General features: G+C 52.4%; 2 protein-coding genes across 2 annotated transcripts in view; one reads left to right on the forward strand and one right to left on the reverse strand.

Moving 5' to 3' along the window:
* The window catches only part of RSRC1 (arginine and serine rich coiled-coil 1), a 100,545-nt gene extending 90,984 nt beyond the window's left edge, over positions 1-9,561 (reverse strand). Inside the window, exons 1-4 of the mRNA XM_032119724.1 lie at positions 9,485-9,561; positions 8,919-8,963; positions 8,382-8,576; positions 6,341-6,466 (exon numbers count right to left, since the gene is read on the reverse strand). Of these exons, the coding sequence (XP_031975615.1) occupies positions 6,341-6,466; positions 8,382-8,569 (314 nt within the window). The 5' untranslated portion in view covers positions 8,570-8,576; positions 8,919-8,963; positions 9,485-9,561. The remainder of the gene's footprint in view (positions 1-6,340; positions 6,467-8,381; positions 8,577-8,918; positions 8,964-9,484) is intronic.
* A 1,546-nt stretch (positions 9,562-11,107) lies between these two features.
* On the forward strand, positions 11,108-17,261 carry SHOX2 (short stature homeobox 2). Its single transcript, XM_032120133.1, has 5 exons — positions 11,108-11,623; positions 12,675-12,883; positions 15,350-15,407; positions 15,490-15,578; positions 15,668-17,261. The coding sequence occupies exons 1-5, from the start codon at positions 11,359-11,361 to the stop codon at positions 15,917-15,919; spliced, it is 873 nt and encodes a 290-aa protein (XP_031976024.1). The 5' UTR covers positions 11,108-11,358; the 3' UTR covers positions 15,920-17,261.
* The last annotated feature ends 1,110 nt before the right edge of the window (positions 17,262-18,371 follow it).

Raw genomic sequence — 18,371 nt, forward strand, 5'->3', positions numbered from 1 at the left:
GGGAAAAGTAAACATGAGCTGACATTACCACCAGCAGGAAAGCTACAGATCACACTCAGTAATGTAAATTCCACCTTCCTGCCCCAAGCTTTCATTTGAAGCTTCATGAAAGAAATGCTGCAATATCTTAATTAAATCTATTTGCTAATGGACCAAAGGCTTCAAACTTCCACAGCAGTAAAAAAAGAGAGGAGCATGTAATATTTACACTGATTCCTTACATAATTGCACCTGAGTGGGTTAACTTGGGAAACAAGGACAGCAGCAGATCAATGCTTGAATAGGAACTCCAGTGGCTACAACCAGGCAAAAAATTAAGCAATCGTAAGAATTAATTACAAGGATAAAATTATAGAGGCATGGAATGGCTTGGGTTGGAATTTCAAAAGCAATGTTCTAATTAAACAGCACTGCTTGGCTTCTGATAGGACTCCTGTCTGCTTCTCTTTGGAAAATTCTTCCAAGAGAGGTATTTCCAAAGGATTTTCCTAGATGAAGAGCTGCTCAGCCCTGTCCCTGTGTGCCCAACCCTGTTGTGGGCAGCTCAGGTCATTCCTGGTGTCCTGCAGCAGCAAAAGGGCCCTGGCTGTCCCTGCCTGTCCCAGTCCCATTGCTCTGAGTCAGTCCTGCTGCTCCTACCCAAACTCCACTTCCACCTCCTCCCAGCACACAAAGCTGGTGGATGGGCAGTCCAGAAACCTTCCCTTTGTCCCTGAGCTGTTCCTTTTCCCTGGAACAGCCAACATCACCTGTGCCAACGCTCAGTCCTGCAGCCAGACCTCTGCCCTCACCTGGAACAGCACCAGCTTTAATCCACACAGCTGCATCACCCTGAAATTCACACCTTAACACCCTTAAAAATCACTCTTCAACTCCAACAACTACAAGGGATCTTTGCCCACTACTGGAGACATTCCATTCCTTTTTTTTTTTTTAATCACTCCCTACTCCACACCCTCCTGTTCCTCCATAAACTCTCCAGCAAATTCACCGGGCCCATCACAATTTTACTCTCTGTCTGTCTGCTGTCCACTCAAAACATCCATACCTTTTATTTTCCTCTCTCCTAAAAAGCTTTCTTTTCCTTTTAGGCCAATGCTGTTTGAAGAGGTTTCTCCTGAAGTTGTTCACAATTAAGCCCCTGCTCTGTAATCCATGGAAAGCTCTCCACCAGTGTGTGCCAAGCAGGACAGACAGACACAGCTGTAAATAAAAGGCTGTTCTGAACAAAATTACTACAGATTGTGTCTTGATCCAACAGTTCTTATCAGCTGTGAGGTCTGATAGGCCAGGTTTTAATGTGGAAGGGCTCCAGCACATTAATCCACACTAAAATAATACACTGTATGGAAAAAAGGAGATTAACTGAAGACAGGTCCAAGTAACACAAATACAAAAACAGTCAGTGATAATATCTTTTAAAAGTCCTACAAACTGTGCAGCACCAACCCTTCTCTAAAATCTACCAAAGCAGTGGTCTGGGTTTTTTAAAAACCTTTTGACTTTAAAGCAGATATTAAAAAAAGGAAATTCTCAAAGATAAAAAAAAAATCAGTGGGGTTTTACTTCCAGCTGTTGAATGCTCCTTTTCACACTGCACTTGAGGACCATCTTTCTAAATATTACAAAATTAACTGCTAAACACAAAGAATTCTGCCAGGCTGGGAGGGTTGAACCCAGGTTAATTCCAGTGCACACTGCTGGGATAATGGCAGCTGCTTTTGCATCCCCAAACCTGAGCCTATTCCAAAGCCAGCCCCGAGCAGCAGCTCCCCTGCCCTGGACTACAATAAACTGCAGACATTTCAATAGTAAATTAATTAGACTGGAGGAATGGTAAAGAAATAAGATGTAAAACCTGATCAAACACCTCCTTCAGCCACACTCCCAAGGATCAGGTCTCCAGGCAGGATTACTTTCCATATAATCTCTTTTCTTCTTCAGTATGTATGGACGTACTTGCTGGTTTTGTGTCAATTTTGAAGTGCATTAAAGGTATTTTAAGGCAGCAGTTTGCAGTTTAACATAACAGGAGAAGCCAAAGACACTTGGCAGACAACAAAGCAAACTTGCATATTCAAAGGCAATTCCAGTGAAATACTCTCTAATCACGGGATTGGGTGAAATCAGGGAATAAAGGTCAACGTTTTTTGGTTAATTCTATTTAAAGCTCCATGAATTAGAAGATTTGTGCTGCAAGTTCTGCTGCAAAGTATTTTATATATGATTAACTTGCAGAACAATCGCAGTGGAAACTCTCCAAATATTCCCAGGACTCCATCCACCCCGGAATTCTGCGGGAGCCGAGCTCCTGCACGGCACAGCAGCAGAATATTCTAATAAGAACTCTCCTAATCTTCACCCAGCAATAATTTCAAGATGATATTATTATTCTCATTTCCTTGAATAATATCCATACTCCAGGGCCATTTTCCTTCTCATATTCAATATCGGGCATGCTCCTATCAAGATTCCTTTCTTCATATCCTGTCACGGTATCAATCACTGCCTCCTGTCCACTCAATCCACTTTTGATTTATCAGCCGCCGTCTTTCTGGACTCCATAACTCGACCCAAACCATTTTAGCAAGACAGTGACAAATAACACCCAGGATCACATCAACCTGTTTCACTTAGTAAACTAAGGAACAGGAACTGTGACATCCCTCCATAAGTATTCCCTGCTATTCCCCAGCCTGATGTATATTAATGAGGAGCTGCTATTTGAAATGCTCCTTCCACATCAGCATCTAATATGATCAAATTAGGAAATGGGATGATTTATTAAATTCTGTGGAGCTGAAATATTCCTTTCCAGCTCTGGATGTGTGGTTGCAGAGCTGGGAGCTGTTGCTTCCAATTTTTCCACAGGAGGATGTGCCTGTGCTTCACAGACGAATTATTGGCTTTAAAAAGATTGCAAGGAGGCGAAATGTTATTAAGCAAATGCTCAGTAAAACAAACTAAATCGGTTTTAAAATTCCTAATTTAATGTAAATCTTGGTTGTTTCTGCTGAAATTCAGTTTGTGATCTTATTAAGTCGTATTTGCATTGTACTCCCTCGCTGTAGGACAGCTTGGAATTTATAGCATTACTGGGAAGCTCCACTTTTTTGACTTTAAAAATTCATCTAAAACAGAATAGTTATAACATGCACAAGTTTCCTTATCCTCTCAAATAAAACACAACCGTTTCTGGGAAGCTCCACTTTTTTAACTCCAGAAATGCATCTAAAACAAAGTAGTGATAATAATGCACGAGTTTCTTCATCCTCTCCAATAAAGTACAGGCAATACTGGGGAGCCCCACTTTTTTCACCCTAAAACTGCATCTAAAATAAAATAGTCAACATATGCACAAGTTCCTTTAGCTTCTCAAATGAAACACAACCATTACTGGGAAGCTGCACTTTTTTCACTCTAAAAATGCATCTAAAATAAAACAATCATAATATGCACAAGTTTCCTTATCTGCTCAAATAAAGCACAAAAAATCAGTTTAGGTTACAAACAACACCTATTTAAAATATCTTACACGTGTCATTACAAAAATCCAACTTTTCAAAACAAAACTTGATCTATCTCAGTGTTTTGCACTGCTGGAGATCTGTAAATCACCTGCCCAAATAAAACACCTCTGTTAGAGAAGTTATTTAAAGAATACATTACTTTTAACAACACCTTCACTACCCTGAGAAACAAATTAAGAGCTGGTAAGGGACTGTGGGAAGAAAAGATGGTAGAGGATCCAGAATCTGTGCCACCTGCATGATTTATACCAAAAACAATTCCAGGGATTTAAAGAGACCGTGTAACAGACCTTAACTTCCAACATGAAGGCAATTTTCTAGAGTCAGACTCACAGTAAATAAAATGAAATTTTAAAATGGCATTTGCTCAGCTCCTAACTGGGATAATCCCCTGCAGGTGCAGCAGGAGGGTTACAAATACAGGGCTGATCTTCCCTTTCCTGCTACTTTCCAGGTGGGGCAGCAGCTTTTCCTCCCTCCCCTGGCCATCCAGAAGTTGGAGATCACCAGGAATATTTCTCTGGATAATACATTCCTTACTGCAGGAACACAAGGGGCTGCCTGAGTTACTCTGGGTCCTTTCATTAATTATTTACAAGTGGTTTCTTCACGTGAAAAGTCACAGGAAAGTAAGTTGTCCCACCCTGAACAAAAAAAATTGGGAATTACAGACGGAATTCATGAAAATTCCATGTCAGCACCACAAATACACACATTTCCCAAGACAAACACTGTCTGCGCATTTACCAGCTTTGAGTGGACTTTCCTTGTCCACTTGCCTTTTTAATCCATTCCTACTTCTGGGATCCACAGGCTGCCCCAGCTCCATTCCTCATCCATAGGAACCATCTCCTTTGGTACCCCTGGGCCCTGGCAGCTCCTCCCTTCCCTCCTCCACACCTGCCCCAGGTCATGCACGGGAAGAGACAGAGAACCCCAGTCCTGAATCACCTTTTCCCACCATTTTTATTTTTAGGTTTACTTTTTCTACCCCTCCATCACATTCCTTCTTTCCCCCATGATCTCTTCCTTCTGAGGAATCCTAAAGTCCTTGGAAAGCTGGTGAGCCCTTGGATTGAGTGACTTTGAGGCAGACAAGGGATTATTTGGCATCACTGCAAGAGCTCAGCACTGACAACCAGGGCAAGCACAGGCCCCAAGAAGCAGCTTTGTGCTAAACCAAGGTTTAACTCCCCAAAATCAGATTAATCCACAGCTGCTCAGTGAAACATTACCAGCAGACCTGGAAAAATTACAATAAAGGATAGAATGTGTCCTGCTGGGCTTGATTTTAAGCTTTTGGACTCTTCTGGGATCATTTAGTGTGCTATTTATCAGTATTTTCCCTCAGTGTGTGTGAATAGGACCAGCATTTAAAGGAATGGGCAGCTCTCCCCCTCTAGTGCTGCACAGCTGATGCATAAAGGATTTGATACATAAAATACCTGATACATAACATACCTGATACACATATTTTCTAGCCATAGCCATGTTTTTCAAGTTTTTAGGTGCCTAATTTCCATATATTGTAACCATGATTAAAATCAAACCTCTATAGAAAAGATGACCACTAGAGCATAGGTAGTGAGATCTGCAATTTCTGTTTATTCTATATTATTTTATGACCATTAAACCATAGCAAATGGGAACTGGAATTTGTCTTTATTATAACAAAATCCCATTTCCTAACACTGAATATGTGATATGCTGAAAAACCTTCATTTTCACCTCATTCTTCTGACATTTCTGGGGGTTCAAACTGATTTTCTTAGGGGAAAAAGTGGATATTCACAGATTATCTGTACAGCTCCGATGGGGAGGACACTCCAAGAGAGGTCAGGCTGTTTAAATAATCAAATTTCTTCTACAAAGGCACTGCAGCAAGAAAGGGTCTGGGCAACTCTCCCAATGAACAGCTGGGAATAAGTCATGGCACAGCACAAATAAGAGAAAGGGGAATACTCACATCTTCCACCAACAATTTTTCAACATTTAGAGGCAACAGCTCTCCTGGTTTGGATTTGGAAATCACAGGTTTAACAAATTCTTAGTGCAGGCACACAAAATCACCTGCCTGAAGATTTGTAAATACACACCCAAACAGCTTTGACCTGCCTGATGCACTCGATAATTAATTTAAAACCACTAGAAAATGCTAATGGCAAACCTGGTATCCAGGATAAACTTCAGTTAAACTTCTTAATTAAAAACACACACAAACACAACTTGAGCTTCTTTTAATTAAAGAAGAAAAGCAGATTTTATAATACCTTTTGCAACTTCTCATGAGGATTTAAATATTTAAATTGTGAAATACTTGTTTGTCCCACACCAACGTGTGCAAAAATTCACTGAAGACATCCTTAAATATTAATAAAGGATTGCATATCTAAATACTCATCCTTTTCCAAGAGAAACACAGATGAGAAACTCAGTTTATTCTGAACTTCAGGGAGCAAGTGTTATGTGTGGGAGTTATGGAAAGCAGGAAGCAAAAAACATCCACAAGATATTTCCAAATGATTCTATGAAGCCAAGAGACCCTATTAATGTTTTTTTTTTGTTTGAATCAAATGCAAAATAAATAGCTTATCTTCAAAATTGTTTCACCAGGGTAACTGAAACATACATTTAGTGCATGCAAAGCACTCCAGAGATCCCAAACTAGGAAGTTTCAAGGGATGTGTGGTTTAGACCATCACTTGCAGCCATTATTTCCATTTATTCCAAGCTCAGTAATTATGTCAGGGCTTCACAGGAATGTTTTCACAGCAGAAATAACACTGCTTTTTCCTGGGCAAGAGCCTTACCTCCTGGTTCTACTTTTTGACCTGGACCTTTGGGACCTGTAGGATTTGCCTCTGCCCCTGGAGCGGCTCCGGCTGCGCTTCCTCCTGGAGCCGTAGGAAGAGCTGCTGCTGGATCTGTGTCTGCGCCTGCAACAGAGCCAGGGGTGAGTGTGGCACTCACCAAAACCCTAAACAGGGACAAACCCCTAACAATTCCTGAGAAAACGTCTACAAACCTGGGGGGGAGGTTGTAGGGTGCTCCAGAAGCCTCAACTCCTACTATTCCCCTGTAACAAGTAGCTCACATTCCCATGGACACTGCTGCCCTAAGGAGACGATCCTCCAAAATCCCCAGCCCAGGCAAGAAAGAGAGGCTGCCTGGGCCTTTCTTTAAGTACAATTAGTAATCAGTGTTAATTTATTTCATTTGAGTTCATTTAAGGGCAGTGCCCTCCTGAGTCCAATCAGGAATCAAAAGGGTATCTTCCTTTCCCCTCCCTCCCAGTTTTGTTTACTCAAAGAATAAATTCTTACACACCAAGGAGAAAGGTGGAAGAAATGATACTAAATCCAAAACTGGGAGGGGGGAGGTGTTCCAAATCTTCATTTGCAACATTTCCTCTCCATCTCCCCAATAGTTAACTAATTAACAGTTACAATCCCCCCTATTTTTGACCTTTACGTGTGATTAATATTAAAATGTAACACCAAGGAAACACTTCTGGAATTCAGGATGTGCTCAGAGATTACCCAGCATAAGGGAAAGGGGCTGCAGGAGATGGAGTACTGGAAAATACAGGTTAACTGCTGAAGAACAGGGCTGCACCTGGAGAGGGAATGTGATGTTCCTGCTAGATGAAGGACAGGAATTCTAGAAACTGCTGCCTTTGATTCCTGAGGGTCAGGGATAAATCCAGGGGGACCCCAGCCTGGAACATGGACTGAACTACCAGGAGCAAATGCCCTACTCCAAGGGCAAAGCCAAGACCCTAAAAGCAGAGCCCTGGACCTTTCCTTGATGCAGTTTAAGTGCACTGGTCTCCATCCAGCCCCCAGTCCCCCTCTGGTTTCCCTGGGGGCTGGCCACGCCTGCGCTGGGCTAACGGGATTCAGACTGCACACGGCTGAGATCACAGCCCAGGGCACCCTGCGCTGGCCCTCAGGGAGGATGGAGATCCTCAGCAGGACAAAGGGCTGGGAATAAATCCCTGAGGAAGCCCCCACAAGTACCCAACTGGTCCCTCCTCGCCACACCCTGCAGCCACTACAGGAAGGTTTGTCAGGAGCATTTCCTACAGGATTTACAGGGCAGCTGGACACCAGGAGAGTTTTCCAGCTCCACTTCCTAATAAATTCACCACCACGAGCCAGACTGAGACAACCAGGATGGGGCCACAGAGCTGCTCCAGGCCTGGAGCCCCTCTGCTCTGGAGCCAGGCTGGGAGAGCTGGGGGTGCTCACCTGGAGAGGAGAAGGATCCAGGGAGAGCTCAGAGCCCCTTCCAGGGCCTAAAGGGGCTCCAGGAGAGCTGGAGAGGGACTGGGGACAAGGCATGGAGGGACAGGACACAGGGAATGGCTTCCCAGTGCCAGAGGGCAGGGATGGATGGGAGATTGGGAAGGAATTGTTCCCTGGGAGGGTGGGCAGGCCCTGGCACAGGGTGCCCAGAGCAGCTGGGGCTGCCCCTGGATCCCTGGCAGTGCCCAAGGCCAGGCTGGACACTGGGGCTGGGAGCAGCCTGGGATAGGGGAAGGTGTCCCTGCTGGGAGAAGAAAGGAAGAGCTATTTCAGCTGGCTGGGGTTCCTCTGGTTTAAAGCACAAGTCACCTTTGGGTCTGCACATGCCCTGCTCTACTGCTCCTGTGGGGGGAAGGAGGTGTGGGTATTTCTGGTCACAGTGGTGGGTTTAGGCTTTTATTTTGATGGAAATGAAAACATTCTCACACCTTCCAAGGTTCAGAACAATCTGTGCTACAAAATTCCAACCCGTGGGATTCAAACACTTCCAGCTTTCTGCCGTAATATAAAAGAGCTCAGTTTCTAAAAACTCCTCCAAATGCACCTTTTCTCATAGGAATGGGTCCAAGACTGGAGATCCCGAGACCGCGACCTCGACCTGGATTTCCTCCCCGATTTTTTCCGGCTGTAGGTCCTGCTGTCCGAGGAGCTGCTGGAGGAGGAGCGCCTGCGGTGCTTCTTCTTCCTCCTGCTCCTGCTCTCCTCCTCCGTGTCCGAGGAGCGGCGGCCCATCTTCAATCTGCACAAAACCCAAACATTCCCAGCTGTGAGAAGGGCTCGTGTCTGCATTGTGCTGGTTTATATTTATATCAAAATACGTGTGTCCCTCTCCTCCTGTCCCTGTTCCCTGGGAGCAGAGCCCGACCCCCCCGGCTGCCCCCTCCTGTCAGGGACTTGTGCAGAGCCACAAGGTCCCCCCTGAGCCTCCTTTGCTCCAGGCTGAGCCCCTTCCCAGCTCCCTCAGCCGCTCCTGGGGCTCCAGCCCCTTCCCAGCTCCGTTCCCTTCCCTGCTCCTCCTCTTCCCAGCACAGACGGGTTCAACTTGCTCATTTTCTCCAGCCAAACTTTTACCCTTCCTCACACTTTTGGCCACCGAGGCAGCACCTCCTGATCCACCGGGGAGAGCCTGGGAGCAGAACAAAGGACAAATTCACCATTAAGGACACAGAAATTCCTCCCTCCCAAGGACCGCCTGGAGCCAGGGCCGGGGAGCCGCAGCAAGCACGAGTCAGGACTGAAGGGAACACCCTCCTGGAAAACGGCACGTCCTGAACACGGCATCTGCCGCCAGGAGAATTCCCGGACTGTCCCAGCAGCGCAGTGCGGACCGGGACAGGCCCCGAGCACCGGGATTTCACAGCAGAAATAAGGAACAGCAGCTCCACGCACTCCGTCCCACGGAGCCCGCGCATCCCGGCTGCTCGGCAGCTCCCGGGGGACCGGGACACCCCCGCGCGGGGCTCCACGTGCGCGGCCGGCGCTGCCCCGCGCACAGCCCGCACCGGAGGCCGCGCGGCCGCTGGGCACACCCGGCCCCGGCAGCGGCCGCCGATCCCCGCCTGCCATGCCCTGGGGGCCGGTCCCGCCGTGCCCCCGTGTCCCCGTGTCCCCCTGTCCCCCTGCCCCCCTGCCCCCCTGTCCCCGTACCTGCGGCGCCTCCGCGGCCCCGGTTCGAGCCCAGCGCCTTCCGGGGCGGCGGGCAGGCAGCGCCAATCCACCGCCGAGCGCGGCCAGGCGGCCACAGCGAGCGCCGAGCCATGGATGCGGCGCGCCGGCGAACGCCCACGCGGGACGGGCGGGGGCCGGGGCCGGGCCGGGGCCGGGGTCCCGCTGCCCACGGGGGGATGCAGAGCCCACGGAGCCCGTCTGCACCGTGCCCAACACGGTGACCAACGCGATGACCCACGGGCGCACGGCGTGACACGCCGCGGGTGTCGGGCAGGAGGGGAGCGTGGGTGATTCCGGGGTCGGGGTCCCGCTGCCCAGGGGGGCGCAGAGCCCACGGAGCGCTGTCTGCACCGTGGCCAACACGGCGACCAACGCGGCGAGCCACGGGCACAGCGCGTGTCCCGCCGCGCTCCGTGTCCCGCCGCGGGTGACGGGGACCGCGCGGGGACGGCGGCACGGAGGGGATTTCGTTCCGTCTCGAAGAGTTAAAGGAGGGTCGGTGTTTTATGGCACCGAGAGCCGCCCCCGCGGGCGGAGGGACAGCTCTCCACGCGCGGCGTGGGCACCGCGGCCGTGCCCGCGGGACGGAGCGCGCCGGGCGCGGCTGGGCACGGACCGAGCGGGGACCCGCCGGGCAACGACCAGAAATATGACAGAACGATTTAATCACTTCACTTAATTCGATTTTTCACCGAATTTGATTCGTTTAACGCGAGCTCCCGAGCACGCGCTCCCCGCCACGGGAATCGCGAAACGCGCGTGGGGGTAAACGAAATGTCAGGGCGGAGGGGCTCATGAGGGTCACCCACCGGGTCGGCAGCCGCGGCGGGGTGGGTCACACCGAATCCCCCGGTGCCCGATGTCCCTGGGATCGAGAACGCCCCGCGCGGGCCCTGGAGCGGAGGGACCGGGGCTCGCTCCTGTCGCGGCGGGGTCGCGTGTGAGCGGCTCTGAATAAACGCTAATGCCACCCCCGGTACCGAACCTGCCCCGGTAAATAACCGCTCCGTTATGTGAAGTCATCGCCCCAAAGGTCAATGAAAAATCGATACACAGGCAAGAGTTAAACAATTCTGAATAATTTATTAGAATTTAGCGAAGGTGGAAGAGAGGCGAGTTCCGTCAACAGAAGTGCTCCGTGATGGGATTTAAAAAAAACAAAGGGAAAACAATATTAGCAATATTGGCGTGTTTGGCTCTAATCTGACGCCTCGATGCGCGCCCGCTCCTGACGCGGCCGCGTTTCTTTCTGTCAATTATCCCCTCGTTTATTCGGGGGATTCGGGCGCCCACGGAGGAACTTTTGCGGCTCCCGCGGGGCCGCTGCCGCGGCGGGGCCGCTCCGGTTCGCTGTGCCCGCGGGCTGCGGGGCTGACCCGACCCACGCGGGGCGGTGCGCGGAGCCTGCGCGCCCCCCGCCGCCCCCCCGCGCGTCCCGGTGGCCACTCCCCCGCCGCCCCGGCCCCTCTCCGCGTCGCGCTCGCCCGGGACCTCGCACACGGTCCCGCGCCTAATTAAATTAATTAGGGCGCAGCGCGCGGCGGGCGGGCGGTGCCGTGGCCGCAGTGCCCCGCGGCGGGCGGGCGACCGGCAAGGACGGGAGGAAGGAAGGGAGGAAGGAAGGGGTCCATTCAGAGCTCCGAGGGGAGGTAATTCGCCGGGAACAAGGGGCCGGCTTTGCAAAGTATAAATAGTGCCACTTCAATCGCGGCGTCGCTATCAGACCCCGGGAGCCCTGCACGTCGGGCGGCACGGCCCGGCCCGGCTCGGCTCGGCACGGCCCGGGGCGCCGCCGCCACCTCCCCGCCCCGTGGATGCCCGCCCGGGGAGCCGGGGCAGCGCGCCCCTGAGCCATGGAGGAGCTGACGGCGTTTGTCTCCAAGTCGTTTGATCCCAAAGCCAAGGAGAAGAAGGAGCTCATCACCTACCGCGAGGTGCTGGAGAGCGGGCCCCTGCGCGGCGGCGGCGGCCCGCGGGAGCCCGGCGGGGCGGCGGCGGAGCCGGGCCGGGAGGACACGGGCAGCCCCGCGGCGCGGCCGGCCGGGCGCTCCCCGCAGCGGGAGCCCGACGCCGCCGCCGAGAGAGCGGCCGAGGCGGCCACCCCTAAGCTCAGCGACGGTAACGGCGGCACCGCGGGCTCCCCCTTCTCCCGTTCCCTTTCCCCTTCCTCCCCTTCCCCCGTCGGGGTCGGTACGCGCGGAGCGGCCCGCGGTCGCGGGTGGACTGGGGCTGGCGGGGAGGCTGTGCCCGGCGGTGATGGGCGGCTGCCCGGGCTCTCCCAGCCACGGGAGATCCGCGGCCAGCCTCGAAGTTTTTAGATTAAAATATTTGAACCCGGATTTAACTTGCTCAGAACGCGATCTTGTTCCCGTTCGGCATCCCACGGGAAGCCGCGCCGCCAACGAAAGCCCGGCCCCGCGGGCCCGTTCGTTCCCCGCGGCTCCGGGTGCGCGGACCCGCGTGGGGCCGGGCCGCGCTGCCCACGCTCGGCCCCGGGGCTCCCAGCAGATCCGCCCCGCGGGTGTTCCGCGCGGTACCGCGGGGCCGGTACCGGGGCCGCCCGCCGCTCTCGGGCGCTGCGGGAGGCGGCCGGGCCCGTGCCCGTGGCTGCGGGGACCTGCGGGTCGCTGCCGCCCTTTTGTTCGGACCGGCGGAGCGCCCGGAGCATCCCTGGAACGGATGCCTGGAAAAAGGCAATCGGTGCCGCGGGGGAGCCGCGGCCGGGGCAGGACCGGGCCGGGCGGCCCCGCGGGGGTCGGTGCGGGGGCCCGCGCTCCGGCCCGGGGCGCGTCTCCGGCCGAAAATTGACCAAGGAAAAACGAATCCCGCGGGAGCGCGGGGCGCGGAGGGGCCGCGGCGGCCGACGGAGGCTCCGGGGACCTGTTGCTGCGCATCCCCCGGGGGCGCGGCGGGGCCGGAGGGGAGGGCTTGGTGCGGACCCCGTTCTCCCCGCCAGCGGTTACCGGAGGCAGCGGCGGAGCCCGGAACGGCAGCGGCCGAGGCGGCCTAGCGCGGCCCGGGCGCACAGGCCCCGCTCCCGGCTGCCCCGGCCCCGGGGGGCTCCCGTCCGCATCCCCCGGCCGCCGGGAGCGGCGAGAGCGGGGCGAGCCCCGGTGCCCCCGGCCCCGGCGTGCCGGCCCCGCCGCTCTGACTGCTGTGTCGTGCCCAGTGTCCCCAGAGCTGAAGGAGCGCAAGGAGGATGCGAAAGCGATGGAAGACGAAGGGCAGACGAAAATCAAGCAGAGGAGGAGCCGGACGAATTTCACCCTGGAGCAGCTGAACGAGCTGGAAAGGCTTTTCGACGAGACCCACTACCCGGACGCGTTCATGCGGGAGGAGCTGAGCCAGCGGCTGGGGCTCTCCGAGGCCAGGGTGCAGGTAGCCGAGGCTGCGGGGCCGCGTGGGTGCCCGCCCGCGTGGGTGCGTGTGCTCGGGGGAAGGGGCAGCTGTGGGAGAGCCGGGAAGATGATGGGGAAGAGCCCCATCCCTCTGTCAGGGAGAGGAGTCAGCTCCCCGGCGCCCAACTTCACCCAGCAAACCTGCGAACGGCCCCGCAGGGCTTTGCCTCCCCGGCGTTTGTCTCCCCGCGTGTCCCCAGCCCTTCGTTCGGCCGTGTTTTATCCCAGCTCCGCGGTCATTCCATCCCTGCCTCGGCAGCTGCTCCCGTGGCTCCGGGGCTGGCGGGGGCTGCGTTCCCCGTCCCCGCTGCCCGGTTCATCCATGGACGCACCGATTCCCTTCATGGATGTCGCGACCATAAACTGAATTAGGAACCGCGAAGTGAAACAAGAATAGATTTATTTTCAGTCCGTTTCTCCTCGTAGTTCTTAAATGTTGAAACGGCAGGAGAACTGAGCGAGGTGCTTTGTTCGGGTTTAAGAAATACAGAAAGTCTGGGATAAACCCGGGATATTTTGAGCTTTCTCCCCTCCCGGGAAGCCGCGGCTTCTCTGGATTTAACCTGCGCTTTGCACCCTCCCAAAGTTTTTTCCAAACGTGTTCCTGGGCTGCTTTCTGCGAGTTTTGTCGGGATGAGCTGAGGAGCGGGGAGGAAGGGGATCCCTCAAATGAGAACAAATGTAGCTGCTCCGGTGTATTTCCGTTCTGAAAATAAAAGAAGAGAAAATGATGGTCATTATTTGTTTGAACACATGGAGCAGTTCTAGGCCCCGAACATCTGCAGCTGGTAGAAAGTCTCGCTGTAACAGATACTCCCCCTCAATCTTTGTGCTCGCAGGCACCATCTGCACCCAAGTATGCGCTCCGTCCTCGGGGGGTTTCCCTGCATCGTGTAAGGTTGTAAGGACAGAGGCAGAGCCGGCATGGGGAGCCGAAAAACTCAAAACGAGCAGCTTTTGTCAGAGCCTGAACCACGAAAAAAAAATAAAAATAATTTAAAAAAAGTCTTCATTTTCCCTCTCTCCCCCCCACCCCCCTTTTTTTTTTTTTTTTTTTTTTGGTTGCTTTTATTTTTCTGGTTGCTTGGTTGGTTTTTGGTTGGTTGGTTTTTAATTGTTTGTGTTTGTTCGTGGGGGTTTTTTTAAATTTATTTTTTGTTTCTGTTCACCAAACCTTAACAAAACCAAGGCAAAAAGTTGTTGGCTGTGGAAAATGGAGCAGGGAGGTGCTCGACAAAGGAGGCGGCGGCGGCGCATAATCCGCGCTCCCATGATGCCAAATCGCAGGGTGCATAATAACTTTCGGAGATTTACATAGATTAAACCCATTCCCTAGAAATCCTCCCGGTAAAAAAAAAACCGCTTTTCAATAATATTTTGCCTCGTATCTGCTCTAATTTGTAAATGACGGAAGGCGCGTTTCCACGGGAGGGCTGAGGGCGAACGTGGCTCTTGGGCAGATTTTCCTTGGCTGGAGAAAATGACAGGGCGGGAGAAATTCCCGTTTATATTCGTCTCTTCGAGTAAGACCTCAAAAAATGCAATTTTTATCTCTTTTTTTTCTTCTTCTTTTTTTTTTCTTTTTTTTTTTTTTTTTTCCCTGGCCGTGGGGAAAGGATTCCTTGGTCGATGTGGCTGCTGGGATGCGCTGCAGAGCCCTGGTTTAATACAGGGATGTTTTAAGACCGGCTCTCCCCCTTTCCCTCCCTCCTTTCCCAAAGCCAGCAGAACTTAAGGCTGGGAATTTATTTTAACGATTCCATTTCCAATATTAAAAGTGTGTTCTTGTCTAACGGGGCAGCCTCTTCGGTGCAAGCAAATTAGATTATGATGATAATGAGATAATTATTCCCCTTCTGTGCTACACTCCACTGAACAGAGACATTCGAAACTTCTTTGTAGTGAAGGTTTTAGGGCCATAATTCTCCTCCACCCCCCACAAAAAAAAAAAAAAAAGAAAATAAGAAAAAAAGTCATTAAACTCAGTTGTTCAGTTGTTGTTGAGTTTTTCTGCAAGAGAAAGCTAATTAATTTATTTATTAATGAGCACGAGCTTCTCGGGCCATTATCGGCCGTTAGTGTTGGATATCAGGGGTGATTCCAGCCTTTTGGGAGTCTGATGTGGAAAGAGGAGCCCGGGGCCCGGGAGATCATTTCCCTGGGGCCTGCACTCCGCGCGTGGCGATTTTCGGGGGGTTTGGCTCTTTTCCTTTTGCCTGTCGGAGCTCGGCAGCGGGGGCTGCCCGGGCGGGGGGGGGGGGGGGGCGGGGAGCGCACCCGGGCGTCTTTGTCTGCGGGGTTGTGGGGCTTGGGAATTTCATTATTATTCTCATAATTATGATTATTGTTATTGCTGCTGCTGTTGTTATTCTCGGCGGGTTTATTTGAGGTCTGCCCCTCCCGGCGGCGGCAGCGCGGCCGTGACCCCGTGTCCCCCTCCCCGCAGGTGTGGTTCCAGAACCGCCGAGCCAAGTGCCGAAAGCAGGAGAACCAACTGCACAAAGGTAGCGGGGCGGGGGCGGGGGCGCGCCTCGGACACGCGCGGGGGGGTCCCGGCGCTGACCCCGCCGCTGCCTCCCTCCCCAGGGGTGCTGATCGGCGCCGCCACCCAGTTCGAGGCCTGCCGGGTGGCTCCCTACGTGAACGTGGGCGCGCTGAGGATGCCCTTCCAGCAGGCAAGTGGGCGCGGGCGGGCGGCCGGGCGGGCGGCCGGGCGGCTCCGGGCGGTGACACGGCCCCACGGGCCCTCCCGTTGTCCCCGCAGGTGCAGGCGCAGCTGCAGCTGGACAGCGCCGTGGCCCACGCGCACCATCACCTGCACCCGCACCTGGCCCACGCCCCCTACATGATGTTCCCCGCGCCCCCCTTCGGGCTCCCGCTGGCCACCCTGGCCGAGTCCGCCTCCGCCGCCTCCGTGGTGGCCGCCGCCGCCGCCGCCAAGACCACCAGCAAGAATTCCAGCATCGCCGACCTCCGCCTGAAGGCCAAGAAACACGCCGCCGCCCTGGGGCTGTGACCGCGCTTCTTCTTTTTTTTTTTTTTTCTTTTTCTTTTTTTTTTTTTTTTTTTTTTTTGGCAAGTAAAAAAAAAAAATAAAAAAGGAACAAAAAAAAAAAGGGAAAAAAGAGTTAAAACGGAAAAAAAAAAAAGAAAGAAACGAGGGAGAGGAGAAACGGACGGGAGATATATACTTATTTAAGGAATTAGAGGACGCGCAGCTGGGAAGTTCACAGGTTTTGAAACTGACCTTTTTCTGCGAAGTTCACTTTAATACAAGAAATTTGATAAGAGAGGCGGGCCTCCTTTCACGTTGCATCAGATACTTGAGTTTAACAACCACGTCTGGAATAGCGACAAAAAAGAAAAAAAAAAAAGAAAAAAAAAAAAGAAGAGAGAAAGACGACGACGAACGGGAAAAAAAAAAAGACAAAAAAAAAAAAAAAGACAGTGATTTCTCTGCGAATTTCTAATGGGAAACTGTCCGGGATACTTCCTCCAGCAGCATTCCGGGTTGCATGTATTTGTATTTCATTGATGGAGTCCTTTGATTCACTTGCACTTCACCCTCATCTTTAGTAGAAAAAAAAACAAGACAACCACAAAACCAAACAAACAAAAGTGGCTGGGTTCTTTCTCCTTTAATCTTGGAGGGAAGCAGGCAGAGAGAGGGAGATCAAGCGCTACCTTTTCCACTCTTAAATCTTTGTTGGTCGTTTGCTGTCCCACCTCTGAAATAAAAGGGAGTGGAAAGCGCCAGGAGAGCGGAGTTTGCTTCCCTTTGCCGGGTCTCTCCTGTCCTGAGGGCAAAAGTAAATGAAAAAATAAGAAAGAAGGGGAAAAAAAAGAGAGAGTATTTAATTCCCAACCACCACTCGACACCACGGCAAATTCCGATAAGAGGTACTGGGTACATGTAAAATATGTTGATACACACGAACAAAGTTTATTTTGGCTATAACTTGTGAATTGATAGTTGACTGTCAAACATTTACATTTTATCTCATAAAGGTGTATCTATTCACGTAATCTTGTGATTTTTTTGGTTATGATTATTATTATTTGAGAGACGTATAGCTATTTAACCTGGGGTACCCTGCAGTCAGTGATTGTTATCCCAGATTTTGTCATCAGACCCTCATGCTTATTGCCAAGACAGGGGGAAAGCTCTTCTACGCGAACTTTGGTATGGACGGGCTTTGTATCTATTTGTTCTCCATGAAAACAAAATTATTTATATTGACCATATTTTTTCTAGTGTATTTTAAGTTATTTAAAAACGAAAAAGAAAAAAAAAAAGAAAGCAAGATGCTGTTATCTCATTGCATTTGTTGTCAGTACAATATATTTTGTTTCACTCAGGTTTGCTTCACCTTTTTTAATCCATTTTCGACGTCACGAATTTCAATAAGTGCCAAGTAATGAATTTAAGACACTTTGCGACCTATTGACTGAAGGGGGGACGGTTCGGGGGACGGTTCCAGCTCCCTGCCGGGACTGTCGGTGTCCAGCCATCGGTGATGTTCTTTCTTTTCCGTGTTCACACCTTCTGTAGCGCTCGCACGTTTCTTTCTGCTCCGTAGATACCGCGACACGCCGATAGCGCTCAGCACGACGAGGAAGCGCCGCTCGCCTCCGCGCAGCTTGTTTAGAGTTTCTTTTTTCCCCCACTTTCTCTGAGTTTTTCCCGAGTTTCGGCTGCACAAACCGGGACGCGGCGTTCGCGTTGGCTTTTCTGTGGCAGCCAAGCCGGCCGGCGGAAGCTCTATAGCAATTGTGTCTTTACGAGTTCTGTCAGGTTCCCTCAGGTAATAAAAGCGAGGAAAGCGGAACGGCTCGCAATCTTTTCCACGGAGGGATCCGGGGGGATCGGGACCCCCCGCGCCCGGGCAGAGCCCGCACCGCGCCGGCTCCGACCCAGCGCTCCCGCGGTGGGCGCGGGGGGCTCCGGGCTGGGCGCTTCCTCCAGGTCGGGATTCTCCTCCCGCTCCTCCGAGAGCGCTGGGAAGCTCCGAGAAATCCCAGCGGGAGGAGCCGCGCCGGGGTGAGCGACGGACGGGGCTGGCGGGGGATGCGCAGCCCCCCGAGCCCCCCCCGGGCCCCTCGCCGGGGAAGGGTTGGGAAAGGTTGGGGCGGCTTGGGAAGGGTCCCCCGGGCCGGCTGCGGCACCGCGGGCAGCGGCGGGAGAGCCCGAGGTGTCCCCGCGGTATGGGCAGGGATAAGGACAGGGATAAGGACAGGGATAAGGACAGGGACAGTCAGAGCCTTCCCGGCGAGGCCCGCGAGCAGCCAGAGTCAAACCAGCTCGGCCGTTTCTATGCTAATAACGAGGTGGAAATGATAGATTTTGTGTTAGGTAAAACGGCTTTATTCCAGCAAAAGTAAGATGCTGCTAATTATAAAGTCAATAAAAGTACCGGTGGTGTCGATTGATCCCCGAACGCAGCAGTTCATTAATATGAGCACGAGAG

The sequence above is a fragment of the Corvus moneduloides genome, chromosome 10 (genome assembly GCF_009650955.1).
Source record: "Corvus moneduloides isolate bCorMon1 chromosome 10, bCorMon1.pri, whole genome shotgun sequence".
Lineage (NCBI taxonomy): Eukaryota > Metazoa > Chordata > Aves > Passeriformes > Corvidae > Corvus > Corvus moneduloides.